The sequence below is a fragment of the Zonotrichia leucophrys genome, chromosome 9, assembly GCF_028769735.1.
Source record: "Zonotrichia leucophrys gambelii isolate GWCS_2022_RI chromosome 9, RI_Zleu_2.0, whole genome shotgun sequence".
Taxonomy (NCBI): domain Eukaryota; kingdom Metazoa; phylum Chordata; class Aves; order Passeriformes; family Passerellidae; genus Zonotrichia; species Zonotrichia leucophrys.
In genome coordinates, this window is record NC_088179.1 from 6,153,223 (window position 1) to 6,179,927 (window position 26,705).

The following is a 26,705-nucleotide window of genomic DNA, read 5'->3' on the forward strand; positions in this document are numbered from 1 at the left end:
ATATACATTCTTCTGCATTTAGTGGACTCAGGCTTGGCTGCTTTATCCTGAAACCATTTTGTTTTGAAACAGTTAGAATAAACAAACTGAAAGTCACAGCTGTATTTACTTGACTGTTGCCTTCTGCGCCTTATCACATATGTTGTTATATTACTAAAACTCTTGTATTGGAACCATTGTGCAGTGGGAAAGCCTGTTGCCTTTTCCCAAGAAGGAGTGTCTCCCTGGGGGGGGGCAGGGAATTCCTCATCCTTCCACATTCCAGCAACTGATTTTGCAGCTTATACTGTAGTTGCTTGTCAGAGTTTAAAAAATGTTCCCTCCCATGTCTGAAAAATTCCCTGATTTAGGGAATTTTTAGGGTCTCATTGTGTACTTAAATACAAATGCTGCCTGTGATGTAGAGCTAGAACTGGAGATTGACTGGGGAGGGGATCCAGTGGGGATCACCATATCAGCCATATGTTTGTTACAGATAGGAGAGGGGTGAGGAAAAGACATCATGTGAATGCCTAATGGCACTCTGCTGGCTGCTCCTAGTTCCTGATGGAAAAATTGATTTACCAGTGCTTAGTACCTTCCACAAAATCAGGTCTGGGACTGTTTAAGTTGGGCACAAAATAAAAGGCTTGCTGAAGTTGGGAAGGAAGTCTTGAAAATATTTTCTTAATTTATCTCTGATGCAGCGCTTTGGCAAAGCTAATTATGCTCCCAAAGGAGAGAAAATGTCCTTGTTTGAATGTAGCTTTGCTCATACTTTAGGCAAGCTGTTTGTGTGGGTGGGTGCTCTGGTTCAGAGGGGAAATACTGAAGAGCAGATAGTTTGTTGTTCATGGGGCAGAATGACAAGACCAAGTCCAGCATGAGAGGAAATAGCATTGTCCTTTGTGGTATCACTGAGTTGCACAGTGACTCAATAGGAAATCATGAGCCACAGCTACATATGTAAAATGCTCAGAAATAGCATAAAAGCAGGTGTGACATCCTAAATGCACACTGCTTAATAATGCAGAAAATTGTCATTGCCTATTGAAGATGCATTTTTATCCCTGTGCCATAATTTAATTGTTGGTGGGCTTTAATTTTCTCCTAATCACTGGAAGCACAAACTGTTTTTTCCTGCTCCGTGTACCATGATGTTAAAACGTGTTTGTTATTCACTGTACTTTCAGGTTCAAAGTAAACAAGAGAAGAAGGCAGGAACTCCATCCCCAGCCCCCCTGCAGCCTGTGGTTAGCACTTGCACTCCTCTGCCTGTGAATAAAGCCTCCAGCAGTACCCCTGTGCCCATAAACATTCCACGTTTCTACTTCCCTAAAGGACTCCCCAATGTCTGCACTAACCATGAGGAAATCATTGCCAGGATTGAAGAGGCCTTTGCAGAGTTTGAAGATGGGAAAGCAAACATCTGTGAAATGGGGAAAATTGCAAAGGTAACCACTGATGGTCTTGGAGGTTTTTTCCAACCCTAATGATTCTGTGAATCTATTCTTTAGGTTTTTAGTTTTGGGAGAGAGACTTTGTTTTAGTTTCAGTCCATCTCACAGCTGTTGTAGGGGGAAAAAGAACAGTTTCCTTTTGATCTGAAGTTTTTGTTTAGATTTAGATAATAGTAAACAAAAATTAGCTCAGTTTGCTGATTGTCACATCAGATATGTTTGTTCTTGCTTTCATTTATGAAGCAGTTCTCTAAGACTTCTTAGCAACTACAAATTGCATTTTTGTTTCTCTATTCCTTCATATTTGTGCCCAGAAGACTGAGAAACTCAGAGGCAGTAACTTGTCTGCTTCTGTGGTTTCAGGTGGTATCAGCTGCCTGTTTTGTGGCTTTTTGTAGCTGTCCTGCTCAGCTAGCATGAGCTGTAGGTGCTATTGCAGTGTTGTGTGAGGAAGCAGCTTCCAACTTCCAGCTCCTGGATGTGGAAGGGGGAAATGTCCAGTGAGCCCCCAGCCCCTGAGCTGAGCACATCCAGTGGTGCAGCTGGTGCTGAGTTCTGCCTTCAGGGCACAGCACACAGCACTTGTGTGGAGCACACAAGATGGTCCCTTCCCTTTCCCTCTCCCTCAGCTGCAGTTCACAGTGCTGCTGATCTAAAACCAGCATTTATCAGACACATCCTGGATGATCAGCTTGCCCTGAGTCTCTGGCACTGTAAACAGAGCAATGATGCTCTCTCCAAGCTTTCATGGGCTGCCATTGAGAGCCAGCAGCTTCTGCAGAGGCTGGTTCAGAAGTGCTGCTCAGGGAGTCCTTTGGCTGGAATAAATCCTTCCCATGTGTGCTTTCATTTTTGTGTTCCCCTGCTGAGATCTTGCAGTGTTGGAAATAATGGACTGTGCTGGGTGGAAGGCACTGCACTGAGAATTGCAGGGTGGGATTTACTTCACCTTTAGGCATTTACTCATTAATTGTCTGTAATTAGACATGAGTTTCCCTTGCTGCCTGTGACAGGTTATCCCAGAGGAGAATAGACCCTCCTGTTTTAGGGTGGGTGGGGGATGTAGGTGCTGTGAGTGTCCTTCTGGAAGGAGGTGCCTGTCTCTCCATTCCACTTCTTAGTTCAGAGCTTGAGTAGTCCAGATCCTTTTCCTAGCCTGGGAGGAGTGTTTCTCAGCCACTTGAAAGGGCACATGACAAAGTAGAGTTATGTGTGAATTCTCAACCTTGGCACCAGTAAATGGCAGACAGGTGAGTCAGAAAGCCATTGCCACTTTATTTCCCTTGTGTAAAGTCTCAGTGGTGAATCTGGTGAAAGGTTCCTCTTGGGACTGCTCTTGTATTCCTCCTTGCCCTGGTTTTTCCTTGCAGATCTGTGGCTGCCCACTCTACTGGAAAGCTCCTCTGTTCTATGCATCTGGGGGAGAGAGGACAGGACGTGTCTCTGTGCACTCCTTTGTGTCCATGTGGAGAAAGTGAGTACAACAAATGCAAAACTCTTTCTGGAAGAAGACATCAGCCTGCCATACAAATATATTTTTTCCTTCTTTTCCACCAGACTTTTCATGCCATTTTCCTCTTCTTTAAGTGGCTTAAAAATCTCCATCAGCTTGAGATTTCCCCCGCCCCAGACCCTCTGAGCACTTGTTTCCATGTGACATTCACAAACTTGGAAGTCATTTTATAGATAGTAAGATGTTTTGAGTTAGTTAGTGTATAAAATATATTTACAAGCTCCCCAGAAATGTCAGCTATTCTGAGGGAGCTGGTAGTTGTGCATTTGGGGTATATTTGTGCCCAGCCTTATTGCTGTAGACTGCACTAAGCAAATGCCGTTGGGGAACTGGGGGAGGAGATATGTGATAGTGTTACAGGACAGAGAGGGGAATGTGGAAATAAGCATCAGCATATAACTGGGTACTCTGGGAGCTTTAATAGTTACTACCTTCCCAAGCAAGCTATTGAATTCATCTGTGGAGGTTGACAGTCCACACTGTGAAAATGGAGAGCTCTGGGTGGGTGCATTGTGCTTGGAGTCAGCTCTGACATGGAGCAGACTTGTTTTCTTGCCTAATCTTTTTCCCTCCAGGGCAATTCAGGCTTTAGTGTGCTCTGTGAAACACCTGAACAGCGTCTCCATCTCGTCTCCAGAGAGAATTCTAATTTTTTACTTAATGGTTACTCTTCAGATTCTTGATGTAGCCTTTAACCCTGAATTCCCAAAGTATTTCCTGTGATGATGTTGTCAAAACAGCTTCTAGTTACCCTGGCAAAATTACAAAAATGTTAGGGGTGACTGTGATCTCGAAGTTTGTCTTGACACAGACAATATATTTTCCTTCCTTAGGTTCCTCCAATTACTTCTAATTAATCCCTAATGTATGATTCCACATTTTCACTTCTCTGATTTTCACATCCTTCAGATATTTGCAGACTGTGGTCATGTCCCTCTTCTGTATCTTCTTAACTCTCCCATTTCCAAGCCAAGCTTTGTATGCTTTTCTCACTTAATTGCTCTTTTAGAAAGATTATTTTTTATCCCTTCCTCTTCCCCTCTGACAGTTATAAAATCTTTGCTGGAAAGCTGAAAAACAGAAGAAATGTAGGATTTCTGGTATAGTTAGGCTGCAGCCATGTGAGCACAGGTGTAACTTTAAACCAGGTCTCTTTAGTTGCTGAAGCCTATTTTCAATTTCCTTAGAGTATGACTGACTTCTCAAGATGCCACATGCTCACTGCTTGTCAAGTCTATAGGAATTTCTCAATATAAAACACTTCTGAATGTCAGATCTTTTTGTTTGTAGCTAAAACAGGGCTTTGGGTTTAATCTTTATGTGCCAGATTTTTTTAAGCTAAAACATTAGCAGCTCTTTCTGCAGCTGATTTAGAATATATCTATTAATTGGCAGTTACCATGATAGGAATATGCAGCCAAAAGAATTGCTAAATCTTTTTTTGCTTATTTAAAGGAGCCCTTTTTTGTAAAGTCTGCTTTTCCCAGAGTGATGAGGCCAGAATTAGCAGGAAACAAGTTACTGTGATCTCTGCTGGAGAACTACAGCCACTTCAGCACTATGTTCATGCACTTTCAGGAGAGGAAAGTGGTGAATAATCACTCACAGTAAATAATTACAGTGCATTTATATTTTCAGAGTTAATGAAGAAAACAGGGTAGTTTTCTGAGTTTCCCTGATACTATGTGAACAACATAGTGTTTGATATATTCAAATGTTGTGTTCTGTTAGCAGTGTTTGGTAAATGGCATGGAGTTCCTCTCTTCATGAGTTTCTCTGGGGTTAATCTCATAACTGTGACACCTTTGGCCAGTGCAGTATTTTGTGTGAGAAGAAGACAGACCAGAGCTGGTGTGTCAGATGCACACTGTCAGCCAGGGGGGACTGAGTTTACACCCTTCTCCAAATGCTCAGTCCTACTAATGCCTTCATTAGGCTGCTCTCTGTGCACAGCTCCAGATGGGCCATAATCAACAGGGGATGCCCTTTTTCCCTCTGAGAAGTGATTTTTCTGGGTGAATGTTCAGTCCCTGTCGTTTGGCAATCTCCCCAAATACTGCAGTGTAGTGAAGGGTTACATTGGAGAGCACATCCTGTGGCATCCCGCTGGGCTGGTGCTGTTCACTTGGAGCGAGCCTGCAGCATTGGCTGCAGGTTACTCTGATTCCACAGGTGCTTAGTATAAAAACTGCTTTACCACAGCAGTGTTAACCTGGAAAAAAATCCCTGCTGGGTGCCCTGGTGCAGCTGAAAGACCTTGAAGGAAGTGCTGGCAGTGTGAGGTCAGCATTGAGTGATTCCAGCACAGGTGTATTGTGCTCTAAGGCCCTTGTGACCCTCCCGGGGCTCCTGGGAGGTGCGAAGGGCTGGGGGCAACTCCTCCCCTCTCCCACAGAATCCTGCGGAGCTGCCACGACGATGCCTCCAGGTTCACTTCCCTCCTGGCAAAGCCTGGCTGTGACTGCCTACAACAGGAGGATTTCATCCCGCTGCTGCAGGTACTGCCCCAGCTCCGCGGCGTTCCCTTGGCACCTTCTTTGTTCCCATGGCAATAAATGTTTACCAGGGACGAGCAGACCTTCGGTTTGAGCAGCACCTGGGTGGGGTTCATCTTGGAGTGAAATAGAAATGAGCTTTTGAAGTGCTGAAGTGCCAAACCAGCTGCAGATGCTGCTGAAGGCATTGAGGACTGGATTCATATTTATCAGTGCCTTGTAACCAGCCTGGAATTTGTCCCATTTCTCAATGTGGATATTGGGGAAAAATGCTTGTTGCTGTTGATAGTCAAGTACAACATAAAAGCTTATTGGAAAAGTTTTGTAAAAGTTGCTTGGCAAGACAGTTGTAATTAAATTTGTCTAGCCAGACTACCAGATACAGTATCACATGGAGATCTTGGCAAAATTTTTGCAGTTCCAATTGTTCTGTATATGCCTCTAAACCTGCAAGTGCACAAATGTCACTGCTTTTTTTCCCCTCATATTCAGGCTAAATCTGCACATCCTCATTTCATGTCTTTCTTTCCCTTTAATTAACTTTAACAAGGTATAGTTGTTTTAATTATTTGTGACCATTTATGCAGACTGTGGTTAGGGCTTCTCTATAGTGTCTCTAAATCACATCTATCTGCTCCTCTGATCAGCAGTTGCACTTTTTCTGATCTTTTCCACGCATCCCTAGATTTCTCACACAGTGCTGCCCTCTGGGTAAAACCTCTGTGGAGATGCTGCTGGGGAAAGATTTTGTGTCTGTGCTGGCTGTTTCTGTCTCAGACAGAAGTGGGGCTGTAATGGGTACATTTTCTCATGTTGCTCTTCATCTCTTCTCCACTGGGCACACTGCCTTTCCTGGTGGATTGCAGCTCTGCTCTTTAGCTCCTGGTGCAATCCAAGGCATGCACAGTCCTGTCTGTCAGTCAGTCAGAGATCAGCAAAATTACCCTGATTTACGCCACCATGGGAGACATCCTGTTATACTGCCCAAAAACTGGGTATATCACACCCCTGAGGGCACCATGGAACAGGCACAGCAGAACTTGGAACACCTTTAAAGGGTAGAGGAGTCAGACATGGAGAAATTACACAGGCATTGATTCATGCAGGATCTGAACTGATTCATGCAGGATCTGAGCAGTTTCTCCATGGATTTGATCATGCAGATTTGGCATTGTGAGCCAGTGTTTGACTTACAAAAAGCTGGTCTTGAGAAAGAGGCATCTCCACAGGTAGTCCAAGTGAATTTTGGAAAAATACTGATCGTATCTGTAAGCATTCTGAGGCTCACACAGCTTTAATTTGACATAGGAGACTTTCTCAAGGAATGTTTATTTCTGACACCTAGTTCTAACAAATGTTAATATCTTCAATGAATGGAGAAAAACAAAAATCTTGGAGAGGAGATAGTTGCATGGTCAACTAATTAATTTTTGTCTCGTTCAATGAAAATGAGTTTTCATCTGCTCACTAACTCTCTTCCTTTGTTTTTCTGTCCTTAAGTAAATCAAACTGGCCCACCAGGTGCGTATTGCCAGCAAAGGCATTCTATTACTGTAATAGAAGGTTCTCTTGGTAGATTAAAAGATTTCAGTTTTACTGTTAATGCTGCAAATAGTTTCAAGAGTAAGCAAAAGTATTGGTTTGTAAACCCAGTAACTTGTAAGCATTTAAAGGAGAAGAAAATCTATTTCATTTCATTTTCTCTTACCTTGCAGGATGTGGTAGAAACTCATCCTGGCCTCACGTTCCTGAAGGACGCTCCGGAGTTCCATTCCCGGTATATCACCACGGTAGGCTGCTTCTCTGATCCCCTGGGCTGCCTCTGCCTCCCTTTGGGGTCTGTCACTCTTCCTACCTGCAAATCCTTCAGTTATTTAAAAATATAGGTGTTTTTAATATTACTCACCATGAGGCATTTTAACTACTGCTTCCAAAAGAAAAATAATCTGCTTGTGTGTGCCAAAGGTTATTCTAAAGGTTAATAATGGTTCTTTCTGGTCTTAAGCAAATCTATAAAAACATCTTTTTTGGCCTGATGAATGGAAAAAAAGTTCTTTGGTCTTTGGGAGCTGTTGAGTCACCCTGAGTAGTGCTGGGCTGCTGAGACATGGAAGGCTGCCTGTTTGAAGGGTTCTGTCACTGAGGCTTGGAGAATCCATGACTGTTCCTCAGTGCAAAGCACCATTTGCCTCCGGGGATCTGCTGTCCAACCTTTCTTTTGCCAGGATGCCTGTGCAGGCTCTGTGTCCCCAAGCTTTTGTGGCTGGGGTTTGTTCAGTAGCTTTGTTCCAGCTCTGCAGTCAGCACTAAGGCTGGTACTTTACCCAAGTGTGTTTGTACTTTTTTTAAGCCTTGAGCTTGACTGGTGTTGGGTGTGAATCTGGATAAAAGGTATAAATGTTGGGAAGTTTTCTCTCTGCAGCAGTAACAGATGCAAATAATGACAGACCTGGTGGGAGCTGTATCCAACAGGGCTCAGGCCTTCAAGTTTCTCCTGTTTGCTTGCCAGGGCCTGCCTGGGGCTGCACCACACATGGCAGCTGGGAGGCTCCTGGCACACACGTGCTTGTTCCTTTCCTGTAAGGAGCAGATGGCACAAAGACACTTCTTCAGGGCAAGCCCTGAACTGTCACACTGATGAAAATGTGTAATGAGAATCTGTTCTAAATATTGTAGATGCACTTGAACATGACAGTGAACGATGGCATTGTATAATCAATCGTAGATGCACTTGAACATGACAGTGAACAGCTGGGCACAATCAATGTGTTTAGTCCCTGTGGAGCAAGACAACATAAATATTAAGCCAGAACAGGTATGGGAATGGCCAGGGAATTATGGAGACACGTGAATGGGTGAGTGTGGGAAGTGCCTGTGGCACAATGCACCCTGGTATTTGCTGTTTCAATTGCATGGAAGGGTGAGACTGAAAGGTTTAAGGTCACACCTAAGGGTGAGACTGAAAGGTTTAAGGTCACACCTGGGGTTGGTTTCTGACTGCAGTATCCATGGGTCAGTGCCCTGGATATCCATGTGTGGTTGCCCTGGCTGCTGACAAAGGCAATTCTCTGCATCTGCCTTTATGGGTTCCTCTTAAGTCACACACTGTTCCTGTATTCTTCAGGCAAGAAACAAGTGTCTTTGTGGGGTAATCCCTCACATGATCACCCTTGCTGCCCTTTCTGGACTCACCCAGGGCACTGCACAATGTGGCTGGGACCAGCTGTGTGAAGCTGAGCTTCCACTTCCAGTTAACTGAACTGCAGGCTGCTGCTAAAGGCAGCACCTTTTCCTTCCTCTCTCCTTTTGCAGCACTTCCCTGCTGCCTGGGTCTGGGGCTGTGTTACCAAAGAGTCACAGAGCCAGACTTGGAGTACATGAAGCTCCTGAGTGCTTCTTGATCCTGCCTGTATGTGTGCTGTGTTTTCCTGCTGCACTCAGAGCCTTTGGGCATCCTCCTAGCAGTGCTGGGACACAGGTGGATTCCAGGCCTGCTCCAAAGGCAGCAGGGACTGGTGGTGCCTGGAGCTGAGGAGAGGCTGTGGAGCAGCACACCTGGCAGCTGCTCTGGGGGTCTGTGCTGGCAGCAGAATCTCCCTGGGCTGGAGCAGGGCCAGCCCTGGGGAGGCAGGAGGCTGCTGGGCAGGCTGTGCCCATCTGGAGGGGCAGCACTCAGGGCTCTGCAGCAGTGGCTCCCTGGTAGCAGCAGTTCCTATTGCTCACCTCTCCTTCCACAGACAGTTTGGCACATCCCTCTTTAGTGCTACAAAATCCAGAATTTGCACCAGGAGGCAATGAAGGAAACAGCTTTGTCCTTGGATTTTGAGACCACTTGGATCATTTTTATTGCTGCAAGGTAGAGTGCCTTATACCTCCTTACACAGACAGAGTGCTGTATTTGCTGCCACACAAGAATCACAGTTCATGTTTGTGTTACAGAGCAGGGCCATAAGGACACCTGGCTTTGTGTTCATTGCTGGGTACAGCATCACCTGGCTGAGATCTCCTGGAAAGTGACCTCACAGTCTAGGATGGGTAAGATGTGAATGCACATTTCAGTTCTTACTGCCACCTCAGAACCTTTTAAAGGGCCTCTTGGACACAATGGGCTGGAATTTCGTCTGTATCATATCTGTTTTATTGGCCACTGTATTACTAAAGCAGTTGTGTTTGTTTCAACAGAGAGAACTCCTGAAGCTGGTGAAGATGATGCAGAACATCACAGAATATCCTGTGGGATTTGTTGTAAAGCTTTAGTGTGACTTCCACCTGAATGTTCAAACCAGGCTCAGAGTTAGCCGTGCATGCTACCCTTGGAAAGCTGTGTGCTAAAAACAGTTTAAAGGTTAAAGCTTGTGGAAAATTGCTTCAGCTTTTACAGTAGCATCAATGCAAATGTGTAAGGGGACAATGGCCACAGGGATTAATAAAGGTTCCTGTTTTGTCCACAATTGTTTTTGTTCTTGTGTGGGAAGACTGGGGAAGAGTCTGGAACTCATCTGTGAATGGTTTTGGCCTGGAGGTCAATTAATTACATGAGGATAATGGGGCAGTAGAAAGAGGCTCCTCTTTCCAAAGGCTAATTAAGAATTTGACTCCATGATCCTTGTGCCCTCTTCCAACTCAAGATGTTTTATGGGTCTGTGGTTGTGTACTGAACTAAGAAAAATGAAGCCAGTTATGGCCTAAGGGACAAGTGTGGTTTTCATGCTGCACATCATCTCAGGCTGGGTCATGATCTAGGATGTTTCCCAAATGCTTTTTTTGACAGCTTGGGTTTTACAACCTGGAAAAGAAAAGGATAAATACTGAGATTTTATAGTGAGATATATACTGTGTACTGTCCCTGGAAACTGGGCCATTATTTGAATAATAAAGCCTTCACTGAGTGACTGGACATGGTAAGAGACATGAAAAGAGATCCCATTTTCCTCTGAATGGCTTTTTTTTACAGATGGGTGAGGAGGGAGCAGATGGAACATCTTTATCAATGTGGTCTGGTAGACAAACAGTTTTTATGTGTCACAAATGGGAATAGCTTGTTGTCTTTTACTACCCTGCAGGCAGAAGAAAAGAAGAATTACTGGTATGGGATCCTGTTTCTGATTCTTAAGATTGCTATTTTGGAGTCCTTGGAATGGTGTGAACACCCTGTATTTTTAAGAGTTGCTACAAATTTGTCAGGTGTGATAATGGGTGATGTGAGAGGTGACACCACTCCAGTCTCTGAGCTCTTGTGAAGCTGGAAGCAAAAGCCAAACAAAGTTGAGAAATGGAGACTGGAATGGCAGTGGCTACCAGAGGCATGAAAGAAGAAACAAACATTTTGCTTAAGACCAGAAAGGATCATTGTGATTACCTAATCTGACATCTTGTGCTACACAGGCCACAGAACTTTGCTCAGTGATTGCTACAGTTAGGATAGATCTGGTTTTTGGTCTGTTTTTAGTTAAAATGACCCCCAACTTTAAAAGGATATCCGCCTCTGAGCCTGGAGGGATGGAGAGCCTGCAGTGTTACCAAAGGTGTTGTGTTCAGCTAAGTTGAATTGATCAGTTCTATCTCTTCAGGGTACATTTGAATCCTGACATCGTTCTTGGTGCTCTCAGAGTTGTGTGTGCCATCATCAGCTGCTGTCTCACTGTGTACCCCAAAGCAGGCTGCTGGCAGCAATCTCATACTTGGTTCTGCATCTGTTCTGGACTAAGAACCAGCACTTGACTGAGTCCAAAGATGGCCCTTCAGTAGTGGTTGCCCACTTGAAATTAGTTCTGGCTAAAAGAGAAATCCATCCCATTTAATCTGCTAGCTGCATTGATCCCTGTCATGTCCACATTGTTGGGTAAAGTTAATTTTTGTGTTGGAATAGTGTGCACTGAAGGTTACCAAAACTCTGGGGTGATGTGCTTAGATGTTAGACACATCAAAGGTTTGTAGTAGGTTTGGTCAACAAGATTTCAGTGCTGATAGGCAAATTAATTCTATTCTCCTTTCTCATGCCAGTGATATTTATTTGTTGTTGTTTGCCCTGTTATGTGTGACCAAGCACATAGAAGAATAAACCTTTGTTTCCCCACCCTGTGATGTTACTTGACAGCTGACAAGGAGCAGACTGGGAAGGGCTGTTTGCTTTTTTGAGGAGCTTGGGAGTGAGCTCAGTCTCACACTGGGAGCTGTTTGCTTTTGGCTTCTGAGAGTTCTGTGCCTCTCCCCCATGATTTTTGCTCACTTTCACCAGAGACAGATCTGGAAAGGAGCCAAACACGTTTAACACCTGCCCAAAAATAATTGCAAACAGAACCTTTCCTGCTTACTTTCAGCAGAGGCACTGGAACATAAGGCATTGTTATATTGTTATAGTTACAATGGGTCAGACATTCACCTTCTCTTTCATTTACATGTCTTGCTTCCTCTGCAGGAACCAGAAGAATCAGAAAAATTTTTTTTTTTTTCTCCTGACATAAATAATACATCTGCATGCCCAAAGAGGTGAATTTAGAGCAGTGGAAATATTTCCATACTGGAAAGGGATAAAAGGGATAATACTGTTTAAGAAGCAAGTGTTACTTTCAGACTGTGTAGTCACTTAAGGATAGTAGTATCTACAGAAAAGATCCCAGAACAGTTTTCAAACAGAAGTCTCCTTAAGATGAGTGAATAAACCAAGCATTTAAATTCCCAGAGTGCTGTGTTTCAGGAGTTGATTTCAAGAGCAGTGTTTGTTTGTTGCAGGTTATCCAGAGGATATTCTACACAGTCAATCGCTCCTGGTCGGGCAAGATCACTCTGACAGAGCTGAGGAAAAGCAACTTCCTGCAGGTACGTGGGTGTGTGTGGGAGCAGGAGCCAGGCTGCAGCAGCATCCCCTGTTCTGTGCCTGGGTGCTGGGGGAGCTGCTCCTGGGCTGCAGTGGATGAGCCAGGTGCTCAGGGCCAGGAATCTGCTGGGGCTACTGGAGGAGCTGTGCCCGAGTTGAGGTGAGAAGAGCAGAGACAGGAGTGACCCCAGGGTGCTGAGAGAAGGTCAGGGTGTGTCTGTTTTCCTGCTCTGAGGCCACATGGAGCAGCAGCCTGGCTCCTGGTCCAGACAGCAGGAGGGGAAGCAGGACATGGCATTGCACTCATGAGAAGTGGCTCACAAGCAGCCAAGAAGAGCTGCAGGAGTGCCAAGGGTAGGAGAGCCAATTTCCTGCCTCCTAGGCAGCCCTCAGCCCACTGACAGCTGCTCAGGAATATCTCTGCAATTGCAGGATGAGGCACCTCAGGAGCTGATCTCCACAGGATAATGAATGGAGCTTAGTTCTTGTTCCAGTGCCTGCAGTGTGTCCTTATGTCAGGATTTGGTTCTCTGTCCTCTGTGTATTTTGCCCAAAGAGCACCAGGTTAAGACTGTCTCAGGCTTCTCATGTCCAGCCCAGCCTGAAGAGCCAGAAAGTCTTGAGCTGAAAGGTGAAGGACTGGCTAAACCAGTGAGATTTCCCTCCTGTGTCCTGTTTGCCCTTCCAGGTGTAGTGTGCTGTCTTCCTCAAACTCCTCAAGTATGAATGCACATTCTTTCTCCTTTCAGACATCATCTCCCCTAGTTGACCCCATCAGCTAATGGGAAAATGAGCTCTTTTGAATTGGCTCATACCAGTCCAGTCCTAGGATCCCTGTTCCTTCCCAACCTCTGTTAAAAATAATCTTCCCAGATTATCCTGCATCTTTATTCACTCCTTTTCTCCCTTTAAACATTCTCTCAATTTTTCTCCTTTCATATCTACTCTGCCTTTCATCTCCTGCAGCAGGGAAGTTCAGCTCCTTGCTGCAGGTGTAAATGCATCTTTGGGTGTGATCTACAGAAGACAAAAATGGTTATGGCAAAAGTTCCCCAGTGATTGTCATCCGTAAAGAGAGAGAGACAGACACAGTCTGGAGAGGCCAGTGAGTGATGGATCAAAGGTGTTCAGACTTGGGTGTCAGCAGTCAGAGTAGTGCAGGTCTGGCAATGCCATCCTGTTATCCCTGCCAGAACACAGAACCTGGTGGATAGCAGCATGTGAGAGTTTTGTTTGGATCCAGTTGGATTCCTTGGATGTGGAGGTGCCTGGAAGTTGATGTTGAAATACCAGTGCCAACACATAACACAGCATCTGTTTTTCTGGTTGTGGGTAGCAGGGCCACTGGGCCTGCCTGCTTGGGGACACCCCAGCACACCCTGGGATAGTCAGGCTGTGTTTTGCCTGCTCCCTTGGGAGAGGCTGTGAGGGTAGGAGCTCACTGGAGCCATGATTTATTAGACAAGAAGGCTTCTGGTGTCTCCTGGCCTCAGCACCAAGAAGGAAAGTAGGGAGGTGGCACTGGGAAATGTGCAAATGCCCTCTTGTTTCTGGGAAGAACAGGGAGGTGTAAAGTGGCAATGAAACATGGATGTTAGCACTAAATGTTTCCTAGTAAGACATGTCAACAGATGTTATGGTTGGAAATCTGTCTGAGTCTCCCAGTTAAACCAGAATGATTCCTGCAACAGCACAGGGAAGTCAGAGGGATTAGTTTGGGGTCCCAGTGCAGGTGTGAGTCTGGAACAAGACTTGATTTTGCCCTTCAGGAGGCAGACAGGGATGTGTGATGTGTAAGGACATACCTCAGGTCCTGTGGAAAACTGTGGACTTGCTGCTGGAAGTGGCTCTAAGAGTCTCTGGTGCAGGTCAGGATTGTCTCCCAGACCATGGATCCCAGCTGACACAGCAGTTTGTGTTCCTGTTTCTCTGCCTCACTCTTCTCTAGAGCTGAAAACGAGCAAAAGTTGTTGACAGGAGTGGCAGAGGTGTTGTGCTAAGCAGGATGGCCAGCCAGGTGCTCTGTAAGGGCCTGCTAAGGAATACAGCAACCACATCTCTTGGGGAAAGGCTGCACTTGGGGTTAGCTCTCAGGGCTGTGCTCACCCAGCTTCCTGAGAAACTGCAGCACTTCAGCTGCTGAGCTGCCTCTTCACCCAGCTTTAACTGCCCACTGTGTGTGTTTGTACCCTTTCAGACTCTTGCTCTCTTGGAAGAAGAGGATGACATAAATCAGATCACAGATTACTTCTCCTACGAGCACTTTTATGTCATATACTGCAAATTCTGGGAGCTGGATACTGACCATGACCTTTACATCAGCCAGAAGGACCTGGCTAGGTACAGTGATCAAGGTATGCTGCCTGCAAATGTGGTGAGGCCATTGCTGAAAGCACAGTGTTCCTACTGAAGACCAAAGCCTGCCTTTAATTTGGTTATTTTGATGCCTCAGAAAAGGTTTTAATGTAGCCACTGATATCTGAAATAAATGTTGCTTTAGAGGAGTTGTACAAGCTTAGACACAGAGAACTGCAGGGGACACAATTTTCTGCATGAGTAACTACAGATGGAGCTTCTGTTCCTGTGTGGGTCCCTGCCAGGAGGACAGGCTAAAATAATGTCCTGAAACTTGTTTATTATTTACTGAGAGCTTTGCAGGAACTTGGAAGTAGGGACAAGCAGGATGAGCCCGTGTGAACCTCAGAGGTTGTTGAAGTGCAATCCAGTTAAGCATGAGAGGAATCCAGAGTCCAGTGAAGCTTGGGGGATCTCAGCTTGCAGATGGACTCTGCTGAGTATCTCTGCAGTTCAGCATAGAACTTCCTTTCCCAAAGTTATATTTGTTTTTGGAGGTTCAAAGGCCATAGATAAAATAATGGAATACAAATCCACAAAGGGCTAAAACACCCATGAGTTCCAAGTGCAGGCATTTATGGGGAGGCCTTGGGGGTTCTGGGGGAGTGTGGCAGTCACAGGGCTCAGGAATGTTGATCACAGGGCTGGGTGGGTGAAGGTTGGGCCCCTTTTAACAGTGGGAAGGGGCTTTGTGTGGATTCAGCATGAACAACTGATTGTAGTTATTGCTGTGAGCTGTGGTTTCATTTCCTCCATGTTTTCCTTGTTTCCAGCTTTGTCAAACAGGATCATTGAGAGGATATTCAGTGGTGCTGTGGTGAGGTAAGGAGTAGCACACTGCTTGGGGGAAGAAGGGAAGGCAGTTTCTGTCAGGCTAAGAAATACAGGTTATTCTCAGAAATGCCCCTGATCAGAATGGTTTCCAACAGAAACCATTCCAGGTTTCACTCCAGCTCCAGCTGGAGCTACCTGAACATGGAGTGAGAGACTTCTGGGTAACTTCAGGAAAGAAAATAAAAATCCCATAGGATGGGATAACTGGGCATAGCTGGAAGACATGGCACAGGGATAGCTGGAGAGCACTGCTTTGAAGTCTGTGAAAAGGGATGTGCTGTGGGAGGGGATGTGGCAGATGAGCTCCAGCTCTGCTGTGATAAAAGGTAGCAAATGCTGTACCTGGTGCTGCAGGGTGCAGGGAGTACAGGCTAAATAGGTGACAGTGCCCCATTTTCTCTCACTAATGATTTGAAAAATATCTTTGATATCTCGAGTGTTTAAGAACCTGGTGATTTTTAATTATTCTTTTTCTGCTATGTCTTCTAGAGGCACTGAAGTTCAAAAGGAAGGGCGCATGAGTTATGCAGATTTTGTGTGGCTCCTGATTTCAGAGGAAGACAAGAGGAGTGCTACAAGGTGAGACTGATTTCTGTGTCTTAGTAAAATCATTGAGATGAGCAAATAAGATAAGGAAACTTCTGTGACCTACCACTTTCTAAAAGAGAGAGCAGCTTGGGGTCTGGAAGTTGTTAGGAAGAAAAGATCCTACCAGTGATGGTTGGTCAAATCATTTGCCTTTCTTGAGGAAAACTTGTGTACAAGCAGAGTTTTCTTGTAATTCTTACTGTATTGGTAGTCACCAGTGCCTTTGTTGACCTCATGCCACAAGGCACTGGCTCTGGGCACACACTCCTGAGATGCTGGCAGCAGTTGGGCACATCCCTTCACAGGTGGAGTGGGTGTGTAAGGAGGGTTTGTAGGGAAACTTCACTGTGGCACTTTGTAAAAGCTGCCTGTGGCCTGGTTTGTACAGCCAGGAGGAGACTGTTGTGCAGGGGTGATCCAGATGTGCATGTGAGCGTTAGCATAAGGGATCTTACACATAACAAGAGAAGAAGAATCCAGAACTGCAAGCTTGGATCCCCCAGAGGGGCGGAGGGATGCAGAGTGCAGCTGCCTGAGAGCTCTGCCTTATGTATAAAGGAGCAAATGAGTGCATGCTACAGCTGCCTTGTCCCTCACCAGGACCCCTGCAGTGTCCTGGGCTCAGAGCTGGCTCTATTTGCCAGCTCTTGCTGGTGGGTCAGGCAGGGACTCCCTGAGCCCCCCTGGGCTGCAGCACAGTGAGCACTGGGTACAGGTGAGGCAGGTGATGGATGTGGATGGGCTGCTCACAGGGAGACTAACAGGAGATGCTTGGAGTGCTGGCCTGTGCCCTGACCCTTCCCAACAGGCCTTGTCATCCCTGGGTTTGTGGCAGGCTGTGGCAGCAGAGCCTTGGGGGTGGGCAGGGAGAAGGAGCAGTGCTGCAGTGAGTGCTGTGTGGGTGTCCCAGGGCAGTGAGCAGTGTCCCTGCTGTGTCCCCAGCATCGAGTACTGGTTCCGCTGCATGGACCTGGACGGGGACGGGGTGCTGTCCATGTACGAGCTGGAGTTCTTCTATGAGGAGCAGTGTGAGCGCATGGAGGTGATGGGCATTGAGCCTCTGCCCTTCCAGGACCTGCTGTGCCAGATGCTGGACCTGGTCAAGCCAGAGAGGGAAGGTGAGTCCTGTTGAGGCAGAGCTTTCAGTCCTTTCATTTGTGGGGGGTTGAGAAGGTGAAGCTACTGTGAAACCCATCTGCCCTGGGCAGAGCCCTGTGTGAGTCACAGGGCAGAAGTTACTGCACGTTGGGCCATGATGTTGTGCATCAGGAGGGCTGAAACACTAAAACAAGAGAGCTTGTGAATTAACTGCCTGGGACTGAAGCAACAATTCTTGTGTGCTTCAGCTGTGGGATGTACTGACAGCCTGCACTGTAAAACTGAACCATCCCCACTCACATGCCTTCATATTTCACATGAATGTCCAAGGCCTCCATATGTATGTAAGATTTAAACTTAATGAACACACCCATGTATTCAATAATGTTAAAATCCTTGACTGACTTGGGAAGGAATTTTGTGCTTTTGAAGCCTACTGATGTCACAATTAAAACCTTTGTAAGAACTCAGTAACAACCACGTGGGGTTTTTCTGTAGGAAGAGTAACCTTGCGAGACCTGAAGAGGTGCAGAATGGCTCATGTGTTCTTCAACACCTTCTTCAATTTGGAGAAATATCTGGACAATGAACAGAGGGATCCCTTTGCAGTGCAAAAGGTATAAATCACCTTTATTTCTAAATAAGGAAATCTCTCACTCATCTTTGGAGTGCTCCTGGATGTAGGGAAAATCCAACTGAATAAAAGAAAATTTTTTCACAAGTACAGCTCATTGATTGTCTCCTAGAAGCCTCTTATCTGCTCAAAGTACAGAAAAGTGGAGGGGAGGCCAAAACCAGCTTTGGTTTCCTCACAGTTGTTCCCCCATAATCTGCAATAGAAACTTTGTGGTTCCATGATTCAAGGCTTAATACATCCCAAGACAGAACAACTTTGTTTGTTTGCTTAAACTGGATCATCATAAAAGCAATCAAGTGGGACCAGGGGGATAACTTGCTATCCCCATCCTGTAGTAAATGGCAGAGGACCAGGTATTTATAGAGGTGTTCCTGTAATCTTCTCTAAAACTTGCCCTAACTTAGCAAACTGTGAAGAGTCCCTCAAAAGATCAGTTACAATGAACCTTTGATGGACAGATTTAAAACCACCAAGTTCTTCCATCCTGTATGGAGAGCACAAACTGAGCTAGAGCACAGCAAGCTTGTGGTGGCTGCATTTCTGAAGTGGAGCAGATGCAGTTTGTTGGCACCTGAGGTCACATGCTGAGCTTTAGGACCCTGAGAGGTATTTTTTCATAGTCCTTTATGTGCAGATGTTAAAACACTCCGAGATGGTTGTGACTTTGTCAGTTAAGGCAATTTTTGCCTGGCTGTGTCCATCCATCCCTTCCTAGCCCAGATGCTGACTGTGTGCTCTCTTTAGGACATGGACAGCGACAGCCCCGAGCCCTCAGACTGGGACAGGTACGCGGCTGAGGAGTACGAGATCCTGGTGGCCGAGGAGTCTGGGAATGAGCAGCTCCAGGAGGGGTGAGCATGGGCCTGGCACTGCCCTGGGCACTGCCCTGGGCACTCAGGGCTGCTCCAGCTGGGCTCTGCTGGGGGCATGGGGAGTGGAGCAGGGGGATGAACATTGGGACTGGACTCTGGAGCTCATGGGGCCCAGGACAGCTGCTCCTGCAGCAGCAGGGCCGTGGTGTTGGGGGGCAGCCACTTGGATCAGCTGCACACAGCTGTGAAGGGGGGAAAAAGGCAAAGCCTATTTCTTTTGGTCACCTTCTAAAAACAGAGGTCAAAAGACTTCTGCTGGTCTTGGCTGTGTATTGACCATGTCACACTGTCACAGATTAGAAGCTGGAGCTCTGTTACATTTATTATACCTAGCAGAGATTTTCTTTAGTCCTACTTTGTCTATTAGTCTGTGCTCTTTCTAAGTTATACTTCAATATTTTCATTCATTTACTAAGTTTGTTGAGACTTTTTTTATTTCAAGCATTTGGTTTCTTCAATATCTACACTCAGTTTTCAGCCTTCTGTAAGATTCTGGACAGACACACCAGCTATCTTTAGCCAGTGAATTTAGGGAGAGCAGTTGTTCCAGAACTTCTCTGTGGGCAAGGGTTCCCTGCAGATAAATGGAGACTCAGTCTAATCTTTCTTTAGATTTCTGTCTGTGTTGACATCTTCATTTTTCAACCACCCAAAGAATGCTTCCCCTGTGTTAATCTTGCATGATTTAGGATTGCATCCAGTCTTAAGCAGCATTTACAGAGCCAGTAGAGTATTGAGAAGATTGCCTCATTTTCAGAACTTCCCACACTGGAAATTGCTTGGGATAACAGTAGCACCTAGTAATTAGGCACAGAGATTTGCAAAGCTATTGAGAGCTGTTCCCCTCTCTGCCTGTGCATCCAGACAGCAACAGGCTGTTCCCTCAGCCCCTCTGAGCTGCCTGGCCTTTCTGGGGCCTTCACAATGGAAGATGAGGTAGGGCAGGATGGAAGATGAAATTTCTGCATTCCCTGCAGCTGCTTTGCAGCACCTGTGTCCTCAGCACAGAAAAGAAACAGGAGGCTGCCAGTAAAGCTTCATGCAGGACCATGAATTCCCAAAGTCACCAAAACCAGGGGAAGAGTGACAGGTGATGTCAGATTTTTGACATTGGTCTGAAGCAGCTCTGTGTCTTCCTGCAAAGAGCATGTCAGCAACCTGGCTGCCAGCTTTTAAGAGCCCCTGAAAAGCTCTGTAGTCATGGCAGCAGGATTAGATCTCATTTGTGGAGCATAGCAACAGACCACGAAGGAAAAAAGAAAGGAAAAAGAAAAACAAAGAGCTGGATGCCCAGACAAATTTGCCAGAAAGAGCCATTGAGTTTTTGCACATACATTATTTCTGCTGTGTTTTGAGGAAGACAGAAACAGGGAGTGGGGACAGAACCAAGACAATTCCTGGTGAGCTCTGGGAGAGACTGGAAGATTTTTGGCTAAGTTAGCTAGCAGAACATGAAATATGGTCCTTGTCTTATGAATACATTTGAAAACAACCATCATTCAGCAATCACAGATGCATTAATGTGTGTCCCACGTCTGTGATTAGCCCTGTCCCTGCTCCTCTGGAAGGGAACAGTCAGTCTAAAGCTGGCTGAGGCATGCTCAGGAGAAAGCCCTGCTCCCAGAGTGGCAATCTCATCAAGGCAGTGCATACTCCCAGCATCCACAGATACTTCCAGGATGCTGGACTCCCTTGAGAGCTGCTGTCACCAAAAATAAGAGGAAGGTCTTGTCATGCTCAAGACAGCAATAAAGCATCACGTTTCACTGGAAGCCTCAGCTGGTCTGAGCTCTTCTGAGCCAGGCTCTGCTCTCTGACCTGTGTGGGATTCCACAGAGAGAGGCTGTCCCTGGGCAATGGATGCTCCCACTGCTCTCTGGAGGCAGCACCAACAGCTGGCTCTGGCCAGCACAAGCATTGGTTTGCAGCAAGCCAAGCCCTCCCTGCAGGGCGGAGCAGGGCAGCACTGCTTGGTTCTTGTCCCAGAACCCAGCCTCAGGCAGCTGATGGACATGGAAACCATCTTTGCCTTCAGGGAAAGAGACCTTTCTACATGCAAAGAAAAAGAAGGAGGGAGAGCATCTTTTATCAGCTGTGGTGGGAAAATGTCCCCTGAGCTACAGGGAGGCAAGGCACAGTGCAGAGCATCCTGCTCAGAGAGGGGGGACAGAGGCAGAGGATCAGAGGATGTTGGTTTAGGCAGCTTAGACCCTTGTTCTTGTGTCCCTCCAGTGTCTGGAAAGGGGCAACAAGGACATCACTGAACCACCCAGAGCCAAAATGTGTGTTTGCCAGAAGGAAGGGCAAAGCATTCCCTGGAGTAATTTCCCTCCTCTGAACAACCTAGAGTTGCCACAGTTGAGTCTTAAGGAATGGGTATTGAACCTACACAAGGCCATATTTGTTTTCATGGGACTGGAGTTCTGAAACTGGCCTGGGAGGAGAGCAAGGATTGACTGCCTTTAGTGCTAGTCTTGTTCAAAATAAAGGTGGAAAGCATTTATTCCAGGATGGGAAAGGCAGGCACTGTTGAGCCTTAAGGAGCAAACCAGTGCAGTGGAAAAGTGTAGGAATAAAGGACAGTGGGAAGTCCCTTTGGAAGCAGACATGAGAGGGTTAGTGCAAAAGCAAAAGACACCTGAAGAAAAATATTACAGTGGAGCTCCAGCTGCACATTCCCCTGGTGCCTGTGCAATGCAGGGAAGAAGTCATGTTCCATTTGTAGGAGAGAAAAGGACAAGACTAACAGAAGGTGGTAGAATTGGAGGAAAAGGAGATACAAAAGGAACATCCTGAGAACAGCATTCAAATGGAAATACAAAGTTTTCCTCAGCTGCAGCCTTTAAAGCAAGGAGAGATTAGAGAAGCTGAGGCACCTGCAAGCATTCCCAATCCATTCCTGATGGGAGAGGCAGGGCAACACAGCCCCCACAGGCACCACTGAGGCAAGAAGGGTGCAAATTGCACATAGTTTGGTAACCTTGCACACATGGTCAGAAGAGGTTTGGTGCAGGATCCAGACCAGACCATTGTTTCCCTTCTCCCACTAAGCAGGAATCCAGAAGGTGGCAGAATTAGTGAGCAGGTGCTTTCCTTATGGAAGAGACGCAGTGTTCTCCAGCAGGGTCTGGGCTGGTCTCCCTGCACACAGGGAGCATCCTGCCTACAGCAGGACAGACCCTGACAGCCTCCCAAGAGAAAAACACCACAGGAAAGGGTGGACAATTCCTTCCTGGCACAGCCATGCTGGGCTATCAAAGGAGTTCACCTTTTTGCAGCCCAGTTTACTACTGAAAGTGAGAGCCATTCCTGTCCTGGCCATTGGAGCACCTGCTCCAGCACTTCCTTTGTCAGCAACCTTGCTTTAGAACAACAGGAAGAACTTTCATTTCTTGGGAGCCCTGCAAAACTAACCCATAGTATGCTGTGACTGAAGGGAAACATCCTAAAAACATCATTTCTTTGGATTAGGAATGGGCTGAGAGCCCCAGAGCCAGAGCCTGTGCTGCAGGGCATGGAATCCAACCAGTGTGGATAGTGCAGCTGGAGCTGGGAATTCCCACCACACCTCCTTGGACCATAAATGCTCAATCCTGGATATCAAACTGCCAGCTGAGGGAGAGAGGAACATCAAAGTGTGGCCACAATTGTTCTGTTTGTCAAAACACACCTCAACCAGAAGATGCTTTGAACCAGGTGTTTCTGAGCCAAGGCTCCTCTGGGGCTGGGGCTGGATGAATTTATTTCTACACTGAATATTGGGGCGCTGGGAGTTCCTGACAGTTGTTACTGAAGCTGGATTCAGATTTTCTAGTGCTGAGCACCAGTGAGATGAGGCTGGATGGGAGCACAGATCCATGGCTGCTGTCAGCACTGGTGACTCCCACCCTGTTCCCCATGCCTCAGGAATCTCCTCAAGGTTCACCTCTCACATGCTCCTGCCTTTTAGCCAGCTGACTTAGTAGCCACTGAAATAACAGCCCTGAAAACCAAACTACAGCTTCTAAAGACACACCTTTTGTCTTTGCAGATCATGTGAAGATGACTATGACACAGATGAAGTCTTACCTCCCCCTGAAACTGGAGAAAAGTCAGACAAGCTAATTATCTCAGATCTCTGAGCTTAGAGAAGTGGAAGACAGCCCATGTCTTTCAAACTGGATAGCATTCAGTCCCAAGGCACTTGGGGGTTTTCCTTAAATCTGTCATTGGAACAATGTGCTTTATTTTGTACACTGAAACTTGAGACCCCTTTTTGTCTTCCTGTGTAATTGCATAAGGTAATTTCTATGAAAAGGCTTTTTACAATGTGTTATTGTGCACACTCCTGAAAATGGTGATTGCACCTTGTTTCATTTCTATATAAATTATGTCCCCAGATGTGCAATAAATGCCAGCATCTAATGATTACCTGTAACAGCTGCATGCAACATCTGCAGTGGCCGTTTCTCAGTTCTGTCCTGTGCCACTCTGTCCCCTTGGCTTTATACAGGAGTGACAAAAGAGCTGCCAGATTAACTTAAATGTGTGTCTAGAAATCTTTGAAAACACAGGTGACTGTGAAGTTCTTTTTTTCCTTCCTGTCCTGGAAGCAAAGGGAACGTGCCTGCACATGGGGAGAGTGAAGCCCCTTTGTGCTTTGTCCCCAGCTCTTTGCCTGGGATGTTTCACTGCTGTGGATCTGTGAGCAGTTTCAGCACTGCACCACATCATCTCCTGGAATCTGAGACAGAGTTACCTGTTCTAGCCCTGTGTCCCCTCCTGTGCTGATCTGCCTCTGGCCAGAGCTTTGTCTGTGTGGATTTCTACTTGTGGAAGTGTTCTGCAGAGCATTTACAGCAAATACAGCTCTCTGCTGTTCAGCTGCTGTGCCTGGTGTGCACCAGTTCCGTCCATTCCTGTGCTCTCCTCTCCTGTATCCTTCTTCAACCTGTAGCCAAGAGACTAAGCTGAGATAATGAAGAAAAAACACAACCCCTTGTTTTAACTAGTAAAGGAATTAGTCTGTATTATTGCCAAAATTAATTTTTCTCCCAGGCTCAGGGAGGAAATGCTGTAACTAATGAATTCTTGCTTTAAATGCAAAATTAAACCAACTTTCCCCTTAGAATCACAAGTGATATCACTGCTGCTGCATCTGTCCCTCTGGCCAGCAGGAACTGTGGTTCAGAACAGAGGTGATTAGAACAAATTCTTCATTTTAGCCCTCATATATGCACAAGCAGTTCTGGGCTTTACCTTCTCCGCTGGGACAGGTCTGAGCCCTCCCAGCTGTGCCCAGTCTCCAATGCTGGGTTGCTGGGTGTGCCCTGTATCTCCTGTGCCTCCTGCCAGCATTCCTGGGAGCTGCCTGCCCCGTTCCCAGCAGGCTCCTGCTGCCCTCCTGGGGCAGAGCAGCCCGGGCCCTGCAGGGCTCTGTGTCCCCACTCGTGCATCCCTGCGGTACCTGCAGGGGTCAGCATCCAGTGAGGAACGGGCTGATCCCTCACTCCAGTGCACTCGGGGCTTTTCCAGGAGCCTCTGGAGCCCAGGCCTGGCTGCCCCTGCCCAGGGGGAGCTGCTGCTGCCTCCCCGGGGGCAGAACTCTCCCACCATCAAACTGGGGAAGTGAGAAAGGTTTCAGCTGAACTGAGCAGATGCTTACACACCCCCAGGATCCTGGATTGGTATTTGGGAAACTTCTGGATGCCCACATTGTTAGCAAAGGCCCTGCCTGAACAGGTGACCTGCATCCCATAGTTACAGATGCAGCAGGGAGCACCCTGCCCAAACCAGGACAAGCCCCTGGAATGCAGCAAGCACCCAGCGTGCCTGGATCCCATCTCCATCACTGCCATAACCTCGAAGGGAAAACCTTCCCTGGGGTGATTCCACAAATGCCCAAATGCAGAACCCCCAAGGAACTGACTGCAGGAATGGACACAGGATGGAGGTCCCACAGCTGCTGCTTGGAACCAGCTCCAGCCATGTTTTCCTGAGAAGAACCTTTCCTCAGTGCCATGCTCCAGAGGGCCCTTTCAGTTTGACGTCCCTTTACATCTCTCCAAGGACTAAGATTCCTCAAAAGGAACAAGAAGAACCTGACCCCATTCTAGGCTGAAATGGAACCCTCATGGTGCTCCAGCAGCAGCAGTACTGCAATGGCTCACTTGCCAGTTCTGGAAGGCCTCAGTCACCCACCACTGCTGGGCCTTTATTTCCACCCATCCCTGAATTCAGGCTCCCACCTCACACCACACCAGCCTGAACTGGTGCCTTTCTTTGCAGAAGTGAGAACTCAGAATCTGGTGAAACTCACCAGCTGCCTTCCCAAGGTTTGGTTCAGTAAATGGAGACAGGAAGCTGAGAGCTGCTCAGCTGAGCCCTCTCTCTTACAGACAGACATCCAGTGTATCCAGACCCAATCCATGCTTTCTGGGAGGTCAACACAAGCTAATCCAAAAAAACACCCCCATTTACAGCAAATATTTTGCATTCTATGTGAATAGAAAGACAAGCTGCAGAAGGCACTTCTACTGTGGTGGCAGTGCAAAATCTGCAGTAATATTCCAGGAATGGAAATCCATTCTCTGTCCCTAAAGTACTTGAAAATAACCACAATTCAGCAGGCACACCTGCATTAACAGAGGAGGTGTTCTACACCCCACCTGTGACACAGCCCTGGCCCCAGCTGCTCTGGATGGAAGGTTTGTAACTCTGCAGGATTTAAGTGAGGTAAATTTGGGAACTCCTGTCCTTCTTTGCTTTTTTCTGAGGTAGTCAAGGGTGCTTGTGTCCAGCCAGCAGAGCTGCTCAGCTGCAGTGAAGCAGCCCCAGGGTCCCTGCCCAAAAGATTTGCAGGAGTCCCTTGGCTGTGGCTCTGTCTCCTGACTCCATGTCAGTGCCACTTCAGATGCTGCATCCTGGAAAGGACTCATCCTGCACTGTTCAGTGCACATCCTGCTCACACTGAAGGCTTTTAATGGAAAAAGTAGTCAGAAAAGTGAGTAAAATTCAGTTTTGCATGATAAAAATATGATTGTGCTTATTTGTTCTCTCTAATTTGCTTTTGTCTAGCAAAACTAAGCCCTGTATTCTTACAAACCCCTTGTTTTTTACTGTTGTATCACAAACAGTAATACAACTGGTTGGGATTGTATTGTACCATAAATATTTTCTCTCTGCAGTACTGGGATGGGAGTATGGCTCAGTAGTACTGCTGGAATGGTACTAGTTGGATTTTTTCAGTAGTTCTTGCTGCATCTCAGTTTTTGGCAGTGACCCCTGGGCACTGCTCCAGCTCCCCTCCTGCCTCTGAGGGGCAAGTGCTGCAGAACAGACATGGGCAGCAAAAGAGGGATTCCAAAGCCTTCCTGCTCTCCTGAACCAAGGATTTAATGAAGCTGACTCAAGGCACTTAACCAAGGTACTGGGCTTAGTTTCTAAAACAAAATAGTCCTGAAAGACCAATGCTAAGTTCACTGAACCGTCACTGTACAGTATGGATTTGGACTCTCTAGATCAGTATCTTAGCTCTATGCAAACAAAACTGAACCTCAGTGACCAGCACGAGCTACTGTAAGAAAAACATAAACAGAGCTTCCCCCTGTGTGCTCATCTTCTCACTGTATCACTGGGTGAGGGGGTTAGAAACTGAATATTTAATAATAATAATAAATGTTCTCATACTTTGTAAAAGTAGATTTGGATACATTTTGTGGTGGCATGGTTTGATCTTTGTATTTTTACTTTATATTTTCTTCTTTTTTGGCAAATAAAAGACTTTTGAATTTAAAAAGGAAAACCTGTCTTGGTGGTGGGGTAGAGTGCAACTGCTCACTTCATCTCCAGCTGCTGTGCCAAACCCTCCTTCCCTGCTGTGGTGAGTTCACACCACCCAGGTACCTGCAAGCAAATGCTTTCCAAAGCCAAAATTCCAGGCTTTCTTCTCAAAAATACTGGGATAAAGCAATCTGACCACTTACCTCACTCACATCTGTGTCCTCAGTGTGGAGCACTGTCCCTGTGCTGACTTATCAAAACATCCAACTCTCTCATTTCAACCTGTCCTAAAAAAA

The 26,705-nt window shown here is 46.5% G+C and overlaps 1 protein-coding gene across 5 annotated transcripts in view; it reads left to right on the forward strand.

Moving 5' to 3' along the window:
- Window positions 1–26,359, forward strand: part of PPP2R3A (protein phosphatase 2 regulatory subunit B''alpha) — a 52,574-nt gene extending 26,215 nt beyond the window's left edge. For 4 of the 5 annotated variants that reach the window (XM_064720876.1, XM_064720874.1, XM_064720875.1 and 1 more), the window contains exons 3-14: window positions 1,173–1,433; window positions 2,810–2,913; window positions 5,348–5,450; window positions 7,163–7,237; window positions 12,180–12,266; window positions 14,462–14,618; window positions 15,393–15,441; window positions 15,943–16,032; window positions 16,984–17,159; window positions 17,638–17,756; window positions 18,521–18,627; window positions 22,679–26,359. In XM_064720876.1, the coding sequence (XP_064576946.1) occupies window positions 1,173–1,433; window positions 2,810–2,913; window positions 5,348–5,450; window positions 7,163–7,237; window positions 12,180–12,266; window positions 14,462–14,618; window positions 15,393–15,441; window positions 15,943–16,032; window positions 16,984–17,159; window positions 17,638–17,756; window positions 18,521–18,627; window positions 22,679–22,769 (1,419 nt within the window). In that variant the 3' untranslated portion in view covers window positions 22,770–26,359. Of the gene's footprint in view, window positions 1–1,172; window positions 1,434–2,809; window positions 2,914–5,347; window positions 5,451–7,162; window positions 7,238–12,179; window positions 12,267–14,461; window positions 14,619–15,392; window positions 15,442–15,942; window positions 16,033–16,983; window positions 17,160–17,637; window positions 17,757–18,520; window positions 18,628–22,678 lie in introns of those variants that run through there. The other variant, XM_064720878.1, reaches the window with a different exon arrangement.
- Window positions 26,360–26,705: the final 346 nt, after the last annotated feature.